This window comes from Simochromis diagramma, unplaced genomic scaffold, assembly GCF_900408965.1.
Source record: "Simochromis diagramma unplaced genomic scaffold, fSimDia1.1 OVJJ01000822.1, whole genome shotgun sequence".
Classification (NCBI taxonomy): domain Eukaryota; kingdom Metazoa; phylum Chordata; class Actinopteri; order Cichliformes; family Cichlidae; genus Simochromis; species Simochromis diagramma.
Window position 1 is genome coordinate 3,149,186 of NW_024387520.1, and position 10,696 is coordinate 3,159,881.

General features: G+C 41.6%; 2 protein-coding genes across 4 annotated transcripts in view; one reads left to right on the top strand and one right to left on the bottom strand.

Annotated features, from left to right (window-relative positions):
• rasa1a (RAS p21 protein activator (GTPase activating protein) 1a) overlaps nt 1-4,108 on the top strand; it is a 28,887-nt gene extending 24,779 nt beyond the window's left edge. For both annotated transcript variants that reach the window (XM_040019195.1, XM_040019196.1), the window contains exons 15-25: nt 653-729; nt 844-1,016; nt 1,109-1,268; nt 1,458-1,600; nt 1,738-1,853; nt 1,948-2,034; nt 2,133-2,200; nt 2,294-2,382; nt 2,467-2,544; nt 2,871-3,005; nt 3,099-4,108. In XM_040019195.1, coding sequence (XP_039875129.1) covers nt 653-729; nt 844-1,016; nt 1,109-1,268; nt 1,458-1,600; nt 1,738-1,853; nt 1,948-2,034; nt 2,133-2,200; nt 2,294-2,382; nt 2,467-2,544; nt 2,871-3,005; nt 3,099-3,182 — 1,210 coding nt within the window. In that variant the 3' untranslated portion in view covers nt 3,183-4,108. The remainder of the gene's footprint in view (nt 1-652; nt 730-843; nt 1,017-1,108; nt 1,269-1,457; nt 1,601-1,737; nt 1,854-1,947; nt 2,035-2,132; nt 2,201-2,293; nt 2,383-2,466; nt 2,545-2,870; nt 3,006-3,098) is intronic.
• On the bottom strand, nt 3,974-10,042 carry ccnh (cyclin H). 2 transcript variants are annotated; one of them, XM_040019198.1, is made up of 10 exons: nt 9,616-10,042; nt 9,392-9,539; nt 9,168-9,293; nt 9,002-9,075; nt 7,730-7,943; nt 7,458-7,621; nt 7,043-7,113; nt 6,683-6,788; nt 4,485-4,548; nt 3,974-4,378 (listed from the first exon to the last, which is right to left on the bottom strand). In XM_040019198.1, the coding sequence occupies exons 2-10, from the start codon at nt 9,506-9,508 to the stop codon at nt 4,352-4,354; spliced, it is 963 nt and encodes a 320-aa protein (XP_039875132.1). In that variant the 5' UTR covers nt 9,509-9,539; nt 9,616-10,042; the 3' UTR covers nt 3,974-4,351. The 2 variants fall into 2 exon arrangements, with proteins under 2 accessions (XP_039875132.1, XP_039875131.1); XM_040019197.1 differs by having other exon boundaries at nt 9,392-9,543; nt 9,616-10,039.
• Nucleotides 10,043-10,696: the final 654 nt, after the last annotated feature.

The following is a 10,696-nucleotide window of genomic DNA, read 5'->3' on the forward strand; positions in this document are numbered from 1 at the left end:
TGTAAATGTAGCTGAAATTACAACTCCGCTTTTGTCCTTAAGTTGATGTTTGGTGGATCCTTTAATAAAATGCTTTTTTCTTGTTTCTCACTGGCTGCACATGCAATGAACTAGAAAAGTGTAACATGCAAAAAAATACACGTCTAACATCTGTGATGTTTATCTGAATAGATACTTGAAGACATATATCTCTCATCTGTATGGCACTGTAGTTGCTATTATTGCTCTTTTGATTCTTCTGAGCTCTCGGTCTGCAGTAATATAAATGACCTGGCATTTATATAAATACAAGAGCATGCAAAGGAGGAACACAGCCTGAAACCAAGTGAACGATTTGTTCACAGACTACAATTTCTTTCTCTTTTTTTTTAGTATTATATTCCATGTAAATGTAGTCATTGTTTTACAATTGGAGCTGAAATGCTGTGCATGTGATGTTAGTGAAGTTGAAGTGTTTGCTACATAGCAAAACATTAATGTGGCAACATAACAAGATATACAAACAGATTAAAGCATATTCCCATTTATATGTACGTATGTTAACAGATGATTTTGAAAACAATGCACTTGAATACCGGTACTGTACATTTGAAATGAGCAGTGTGTGTGGTTCCTGGTTTAGAGAATGATTTGTTTATCTCTGTTGTTTCAGTGACTTGTCCAGTGAAATTAACAGATTTGAAATCAGCTTGAGCAACAAAACGAAAAAGAGTAAAGAAAATGACATCTGTAAGTAACAGCTTCAAGTTTTAAAACAGATTCAAATCTGCATTTACTTTATTTCCGTTATCTACCCTTTTCTCTCCGTGTTCATCGATGCCTCAATGTCTCTTCCCTTCTCAGTGTTCATGCGCTGCCAGCTAAACCGGCTGCAAAAAGGCCAGATGATTGACGAGTGGTTCCCTCTCAGCTCCTACGTTCCTCTGAAGGGCATTGAGCCGGGCTCCTTACGCGTACGTGCCCGCTACTCCGTGGAGAAGATCATGCCCGAAGAGGAGTACAACGAATTCAAGGAGGTCTGAACCACTGAAAAGTGGCTTTGATTGCAACGTCTATTAACAGTCTACTCAGTTGTTGACTTTATGTCCTTGTTGTGCATCCTTTGCAGATAATCTTGCAGAAGGAGTTTTATGTCGTCTATGCTTTGGCACATGTGTGCGGTCAGGACCGCTCCTTACTGGCAAGTCTCCTCCTGCGGATCTTCAGGCACGAGAAGACTGAAGCCCCACTACTCAGGACACTCAATGACAGAGAGATTAGCATGGAGGGTAGGAGTCACAGCTATTGTGATCCAAAGATAGGAAGGCTTAGGCATCTAAATAGATTGGTTTTAAAGATTTGGCTTTAAAGAATCATTTCATTGAAAGCTATAAGTGACAATCATGTTGCTTAGTAACCGGGAAGTTGTCATGTCCACGCATTTTAAAAACCCTTCTCTGCTTATGCATTGCTACCAGATGAGGCCACAACATTGTTCAGAGCGACTACACTGGCCAGCACACTGATGGAGCAGTACATGAAGGCCACAGCAACACCCTTCGTCCACCACGCGCTCAAAGACACCATCCTCAAAATCATGGAGAGCAAACAGTCCTGCGAGGTAAACGCCTGCTAAAAATGTTGCATTAAGTGTTGATACTGTACAATAAGGTGAAATATTTATCTTGTTGAATTTATTTGTCTATTTCCCCTCCAAATCTCGGCCTAAATCTACCTTTTTTAAAAATTGTTTTTAAGTTGAACCCTTCAAAACTGGAAAAGAATGAAGATGTGAATATGAATCTGGGGCATCTCCTCAACATACTGTCTGAGCTGGTGGAGAAGATCTTCATGGCTGCTGAGATCCTTCCACCGTAAGCTCATTTACCCTCACACAGCAGAAAATCAAACCACAAGTCCAAGGAACCCAAAAAATCAATTCAGGTGTCTCTATAATTACTTTTTCAGTACTTTGAGGTACATCTACGGCTGTCTGCAGAAGTCTGTGCAACAGAAGTGGCCCACCAACACCACCATGCGAACGAGAGTTGTAAGGTAGACAAACTGCCAAAAAACACAGATTTTCTTTGAGAGTATAAATGTTTGTTTATTATGTTTCAATATCTTATTATGCTTATCGATTCCTTTTCTAGTGGCTTTGTCTTTCTAAGACTGATCTGCCCCGCCATCCTCAATCCCAGAATGTTCAACATCATTTCTGGTGAGCATCTGCTGAAAAGCGCACACACCATATCATCTTTGCTCACTCTGTGACTTGCCACTGTGCATTTGACACTACTGTTCCCTTTTGCAGATCCTCCATCTTCAACAGCAGGCAGGACCCTCACACTGGTGGCGAAGTCTGTCCAGAATCTGGCTAACCTGGTTGAATTTGGTGCTAAGGTATGAATTCTTTCATTCAGCTTTTATAGGAAGGCACGTGTCGAGATTTGTCTGGATTTGACAGTTGTCTCTGCTCACGAACAGGAACCCTACATGGAGGGTGTAAACCCTTTCATCAAAAACAACAAACACAGGATGATCATGTTTCTGGACGAGTTGGGGGTGAGTCACGTTTGTTGCCGAAAGCTCAAAAGATTAGTGCATTTAAATGCTTTTTAGTTTTATAAAGTAAAAGTAAAGTACTATTAAGATATCTTAGCAATTCAGTGTGTAGTTGCATCTCTTTACATTGACAAAAGCTCTAAATTGAGTGGGCGGTATGTCATCACTGCTTTTTGACTATTGGTCAAATTAAGAAAGTAGCTTAAATACTACATTGGCCTTAGGGAAATTATAAAAGGATACCTTTTCATGTTTTCTTACATTTCTTACAATAACCTTTTCATAATCTTTGAAAAACTTTAAGAAACTCTTAACTGTGTTTCTAGAATGTGCCTGACCTCCCTGAAGCCACGGAGCACTTTAGGACGGACCTGTCCCGGGACCTGGCCGCGCTGCACGAGATCTGTGCCACACACTCAGACGAGCTCCGGACGCTGAGCAACGAGAGGGGCTCAGGACAGGTTAGAGACCGCTGCCACATTCTCGCACACAGACATCAATTAATGCCGTCCCGTTTCACGAGGCTCATTTATCTCCCCGTTTGATCTCCGCAGCATGTATTGAAAAAGATGCTGGCCATCACAGAGCTCCTCCAGCAGAAGCAGGCTCAGTATGCCATGTCCAACAGCAACAGGTAGTACTGCACTCTTCCTCTCCTCCCATCCTCCCCATCCTTGCGTCAAGTCTCCGAGTGCAGCCAGGTGGAGACATGGCATGCTCTACCCTCATCACCATGGCAACCCATCCACCATTCTCCATCATATCTTCCTCTGATAGTCCCGCCCATCCCACCCACCTGCCATCTTGTCTCGTTCACCACAAGAGAGCTATGCAACAACAGCAGCTGAGTACAACAGGCGACGGCGTACTTTAAAAAATAAATAAAAAACAAACAAAGAACTTGCACCAGTAACTGACAGCTGTATGCACAATGCAAATATTTGTTCCCCTCCTCCATTAACTGTGATTTGGGTACATTTATTCCTTTCATCACTGAGGCCAAATGCTGAGAGGGGCTTTTTGTACCCAGTATGTGTTTTCAATAGCACAGGTTGCCAAAGTGCCCCCCCACCCCTCCCCTCCTACTCAATATGAGGAAACTGACAAGGAGATGCTAGTTTTCCTCAGACCCCTTTACTGGAAACTGGATTACAAGAGATGATGCTTTTTTGTAATTAGTGACTTATTTGAAGGTGGTGACAATATCTGCAAAGTACTGAAACAAGCATCTCTGTATGTCTGTGGTTTGTTTTTGTTTTTCTTTTCTAGATTGGAACAAAGTCTTTCGAAAAAAGAAAAGTATGGTTATTTTATATTAATAAATTCTCTTGCTGGAATCATGAGTATATACATGAGAAGAGCTGCATTTTTCCCAATAATTGTATCAGCTATTTTTTGATTATCTGGTTGAGGCTTTTTTTTTTTTTTTTTTTGAAACTTCAAGACACATAATCAGAGAAACCAAGTAAAACAAAAGTGTTTACAGCAGTAAAAAGAAAAAAAATTGGGATAGTACAGACTGTATCAGACATGCATGCACTCATTAAACTGTTTTTGTAAAGTAGATTACGGAGTGGGTTTTTCTTTTGGTCTCCTGATTTGAAGGAGGAGAAATGTGTGCACATGGTGTCATGTGACATAGAAATATGTAGAAAACTCTTTATTAAAAAAGCAGAAGAGAGAGCAAACAAACAGCTGACTGCAATTATGACACGAACACCTGCATTTATGTCACATCCCTTTACAGTAAAACACTGGAATTAATGTGTATATATAATAACTTTAAACTCTGCTCAGTTGCACAAGTCTAGATGAGGTCTTCATCAGTCCATTCCTGAAATAAAACAAAAGTCTAGCTTTAGAAAGAATTGTTTAAAAAACAAACAACAACAACAACAACAAACAAACGTTAAACTGAGAATAATGTCGGCCTGCCTCACCTCTTCTACCAACCGTGGTTCTTTTGCTACATGGCCATCTTCTTCATATCCTCTCTTTCGTTTGCTGCGATGGGGGGGAAAAAAATAAAATAATTTAGCATGTAGGTGTAAAACTAGTTTTGCAAACACTTCTGCAAATCGCAAGTGTTGTTTTGCGAGAAATAACCGTCCCACATCTTTGCTGTTAACTGTAACTTGTCAACTCTGTCGTCGACTCATTTCGGTAGTGTGAGACCTCTAGTGTGTAGTGCCCCTCCATAATCACTCTTAGTTGCATTTTGTGTTTCTCTTCATTATTTTAGTTTCTATGACTTCATTTAGACTCTCTTCACGCCATGTTTGCAAGCCACACACGACTGGCGAGGCCATCTGTCTGGAACATTTTGATGCACAGCAAACAAAGTCCCTTTCACAAACGTGTTCGCTTTATCTTACAGGACAGAGTGCACCATCATGTCACTCGCTGCTGCCATCCAGGTAATGTGAGTTTTCATACGATTTTTCACCTGAGAATCAAAAGTGTGGCGGTCGGGCCGCACAGCCAGCCAAAGCGAGGCCTCATCATCCCGTGAGGTGTAGAACCGAAGACTGGAGCGAGTTTGTACTTTCCAAGCATGTGGCCTAGATTCCTGGCGGTATAAATGCAATACGGCTGTTCTCCATGGGAAACCCACTTGCTGCGTTTCTGAATGCTGTCCTTCCAAAGCCCTTCTCGAAATGCTTCAAACGATGACGCCGTGTTTAAAGATGGGCAAAAAGCCTCAAAGATTTCTGTGAAGATCTGAGAGACTTTACTGCAGACTTTTTTTTTTTTTATTATTATTTTTTTTAAATCCTTGCTATTCCTGCCACTCCCTCAAAAAAAAAAAAAAAAAAACCTGAGCAGTTACAGTTGGTAACTGACAGAACCAGACAAATAGGGGGTTTGGTAGGGAGGCTACCTGATGGGCCAACTTCTGTCTCGTGATGACACAGGAGAAAGGAAATCCAAAGCATTGAAGTAGCGGTTTTTTTTTTCTGCCATCATCAGGGAATTCAAACATAGCACCTCTTGCCAAGACAACACGAGCCTTAACGCCCTTTCTACTCTCTGTCCTCTCACCCACGTCGCCTGATTTTTACGATAAGCTCTTCCTTTAAACCATTGACGACTTCCAGTCTGTGTGTGAACTTTGACACAGCAACAGGAGTCGATTGTTACTTCTTTTTTTGGCTGTTTTTTAAATATGCTGCTTTGTTTATTGATGTTATATACTTAGGCTTGTATAGAGAAACTGTGTTTGTGTACGATTACAGCTGAAAGGTAGTCATAGGAGTTTGTAGAAGATACCTGTAACCCATCCTGTGCATGTGTAATCCTGACGGATCCCGTTATTGTGTGTGGGCCTACATATATGCTGCTCTAACGACTTTCACTGGAACTCCCCTTTATGCCTTTTTCGACGTTTAAAAAAAAAAAAAAAAAAACACAAAAAAAAAAATCTTTCACGCGTTGCAGTCTCTCTCTCTCTCTCTCTCGCTTTTCCCTCCACCAACAGGTGGCGTTTCAGTACATAGATCCACCCGGAGAAGTCATGCCACGCACAGATTTACCAACTTCAACGTCATAACGGTTGGCCCCGTGTGCCTCGTCGTGATTCGAGCAGCTGCAAAAGTCTGAATCTGTGCCTGTCATAGCGCAAAAGTTTACCACAGTTTACTGTAGTTGCACTTAAGATACCACGGACCTCACCGAGTGTTAGCAGACATCTGGCGACAGATAAGTGACATAATGTCTCCTAACATCGCCCAGAACAACAAAAAAAAAACAAAACAAACAAAACTCCTCATCAGCTATACCAATATCAGCTGTGCTACATGGTATAGATGATGTACTTTCTGTATTTCATACAGCTGATGATAATGATGTGTAATCCTTTTTATTTTTCTACCTGATTACTGAACCTTGAACCTTTTGCATCTTAGATACGACAACCTGGCTAAAATAAAACAATATATACCTGGACTTAGTCGCTTGTTTGTGTGTGCCAGAGTGCTACGTGACAGTTTTACAGTGACATTAAGTGTTATTTTTCTTTCTACATACATATGTACACACTGATCAGCTTTATATATTCTGGTTTTAATATCACAATGTTTAACTGTTGGAAAGTATCACAAAACAAAAACAACCAAGGGAGTTAATGTCGTCTCCTTACTTGCTTGAACTGGCAAATTCGGCATGAATCCTCTCCAGCCTCTGTTTGGAAATATTCACCTCCTCTAGTTTAGGAGGCTCATATTTCTTCAGGAGGGTTTTCATTCCTGAAAAAACAAAGCAGCAAGTTTGAAAGCGCATTCTTTGCCAAGGCCAATGCCCTGTTTTGTAGCCCTAAGGCACATGAGTTGGATTGGCATTTAAAATGTATTCAGTTCTTCCTTTACTTGTGCAATTCAGCATAATAGTTTCTGTATCTTGCAGTCAATCGGACAGAACCGCAAGAAAAAGCCTCTGGAGAAGCTAAAACAGCTCAATATCACCATCTTGTGGTGTCAACTTGAAGGTGCGGTTTACTCACGTCTCATGGAGTCGTACATCTTTGAGAGCGTCTCCTTCTCCTCTTTCAGTCCTAAGCACTGGGTCAGGTAACTGGGCATGAGAAATAATACATAGAAGGGATCGGTCTTGATTAACATACGAGGGACAAACTTCCTCAGAGAAATTACATTTAAGGTTTTTTTTTTTGTTCCTGACTCAAATTTTGCTTTTGTAATGTATTTGCTGTACATATAAATTAACTAAGCCAGCCAATAATCACTCTGGACTTTATGATGAAATCTTAAATTCTAAACATTATCTAACATTTAATTTTTTTTTTTTTCAACCACGAGGAAGATTCGATTCATAATGAACAGACATATTTTAAATCCGTGTTTGAAAATTCAAACTGACCACTGTCACCTGGTTATTGATTTAAGAACTTTGTGTACTACCTCTCCATGTTAAGACCGGCTCTCGAGGCGCTGTTCAGAATAGCTGTCAGAGCGATCTGGGAGGGAGAAAAAAGTAGTCCTGCATCTGTCATAGCTGCCTGTGTCAGAAAGTCATCGGCAGTCTTCCTCAGTGACTCTGGGCTTTCCAGTGTAGGGTACCGGGTCTGGAAAAAGTGATAAGTTCAAATGAAAACTTAAGTAAGCGAGATTAGGGCAGTAGTAGTTTCCGTCTTCGTGTTTATAGTGTGAAGCAGTCATAAGAGCACACCCACCTTGAGGTCGATGAGCAGACCTTCCATGGGTCTGTAGGGGTTGTGGACCACCAAATGAAAGTTGAGCTGCTGGATTAGCAGTAGCTCATACTCCAGGATCTGCTCCAGAACCCTTTCTTGTCCTGCTGGGGTCTCCTGTACAAGATTGCCCACAAACTGGGTGCAGGACACATTGAATTCATCTACTTTGCAGGCCAGGTATGTACACGTCAGCCTAAAACAAGTAACAGGTTGCTTAGAACAAGGCTGAAAAAAATTTCTATAATTAACTCATTATTCAACACGACATGAAGGTTAAGTGGTTTAAGTGTTAGTTAAATAAATCATTTTTATACACAGCAAATCATTCAGTGACCCTCCCCCTATGCCCTATGGATGCTGCACTTTTATCTTGGAAGGAAACATTCCCGTTAGGAGGAAAGTGTCATAGCAGGAAGTAGGAGATCACTGAGAACAACTTTGGTTAAGATCGAAGAGAAAACAAAAAAACAACTTATGAGGTCAGGTAAAATTATGATGTCAAAGAAAAAGAAACAGCGTGTTTAGAGAATCTGTCTGCACTTAGTCTAGACGACTTGATAATGTGACTGTGGGTGACGATCACATGGGTCACCCCTGTTAACACTGAGCACAGATTACAAAACACCTGAGATGCTTTGCTGCCACATACTCTTACGCCTTTCTCATCCTGACATCTGCCCACATCATCTCTCTCCACTGAAGATCAACTTTGACTCTTGAATTGAGGCTTTCAACACACCTGACATCACATTAATTTACGATAAGAGACCACCAAACTGAGTTACACTACAACCGTCGCATCGCTTTGATCGTTTTAATAAAACAGTTCAAAGTTTGCCTGTGAGTTTAACAAACTGTGAATTTCTGAAACACACCAAGAGATGTATGCTTCTGTGTACAATCTACACTGTAAGGATGTCACCTCGTAGCCACAAACCCCTCTGAAACCCTACAACATAACCTATGCAGTAACCTGATGTCCACCTCTCTGCAAAGCTACGCATCGTATTGAGTCAACATGCAACTTTTGTAATTGGCCTGCTCAGCACCGTCGAGTCTTTTTTACTACTGTCGACTACTTTTTTCACCTCAGTGTTTGAATTTATTAAAGTCAATATAAGGACTCACATATGTCAACAAATTCTTAGAGGGAAACTGCCAAACCTATCAGAAACTTTCCTCAACAGACACTTCCTTTAATGTGTCACCTCAGTGCTGTTCGTTTTCCTTTCACCGACCAGCAGTACTTACATGATAATCCTGGGGTGGTACTCCATGACAGAGTTGCTCAGGTAGAATCTCCTGAAGTACATGAGGGCTGTACCCTGCAAAACGAGAGAAAGGCACGTGGTTCACAGATGTCCTCGAGGTCACATGGCTCTGTTCAAAGAAACCGCATGCATGCATGCATACATACCACCACAGACTTTGGCATTGTGGGCTTAAAAGCATTGCAGAATTCCAGCAGCCTCCTCTCATAGTGCCGAAATAGGACGTCTTCCTCATGACGCTGCAAGAACATGGACTCACTCACCCCGGGCTTCTTCAAAGAGGAGGGAGTGAAGGTAACTGTCAAACAGACGTTCATGGGCTACATCTTTGGTTCAAATATGCCTAATGACATTTCTAATCGCAGCTTACCTTCCCACTTTCTAGGGCCTTGTTGCGGAATTTCTGATTAGCCTTGCACCTCATATGCTCGATTTCATCTTCACTTTTAAAAATCCAGTATTTCTTCTGGGAGCTGTTGTGAAACATGTCGCCTGCTGTGGAGAACACCGCAACAAAACTGCCTGATAAAAAAAAAGAGAGCCAACGTTAGCCTGCCGTCCAAACTTTGATACATCTGAAATAAAATAACTTACAGTTGTTGAGCGTAATTAAAGGTCAGTCCATCCGCGACACCGATGCTGCGCGAAAATAATTTTCTACAAATGAGCGCGTTTAATGCCTCAAGACAGTTCAAAACTAACGTCTTAACAAGCGGACTGCGGCAATAACAAATCCCACGCGCGTCGCCATTGGATTACGTCGACCTCGTCGGTTATTGATGACGCACGCAAACACACATACACATACACATATACGCACACAATCTAAGTCATATTTAGGGACGTTTTTGGCAGTTTTAGACGGGAATGCCACTTGAAAAGCGCTGAATGGCTTCAATTTATGTCTAATTGGGGTAGTTTCGGTCCTCAGAGGCAACAGCGTCCCCAATGAACGGGTGTGTCAGCTGATATAGGTCCCCAATTTTGACAGAAGTAAACACACACACGCACTCACACACACAAGCAAACATTGAAAAGCCCCCCCAAAGGAAAAAAAAGAAAAAAGAAAAAACAGGAGGTTGGAAAGAAAACGAATGAAGCGCCATGAAGACGTTTCACCTCCCACCCAAGAGACTTCTTCAGATGATATCCCACCTTTGCAGGGTCACGTGTGATAGGTCGGTTAGAAATAGCTGCCACTTTTGACAGTCTGTAGCGTTGAAAGAGGTGTCTGACCTTATGTGTCCTCTACACTCGGGTTAGCACACGCTAAATAACCCAGAATAAATAAGCATGTAAACCTTGAATAAAGGCCCGCATTGACAGCAGCTCCCTCCCCCTTCCTCTTTAAATGAGCCAGGACAACATAAAGTTCGCACTGCTAAAGCTGGTTTGTGACTATATGTTAGTTAAAATCAAGGATTTTGATTATTTTTTAGTGGGGGGTGGGGAAAAAATGCGCAACAGAAACGAAATCACACGGTATGTTTAGACAGAGCCACTCAACCCCCCACCCGTGTTTCCGCACGCCCTCATTTGCATAAACATGAGTAATTTATGAATAATAAATGCCCTTGCATTCAGCGGGAGCCGTTAATTTGCATATCACCACAGCTACAGTTTTATTTCCTTAGTGCGGCGTTATCATGAAGCCCTTCGAGCCTGCATAAAACCA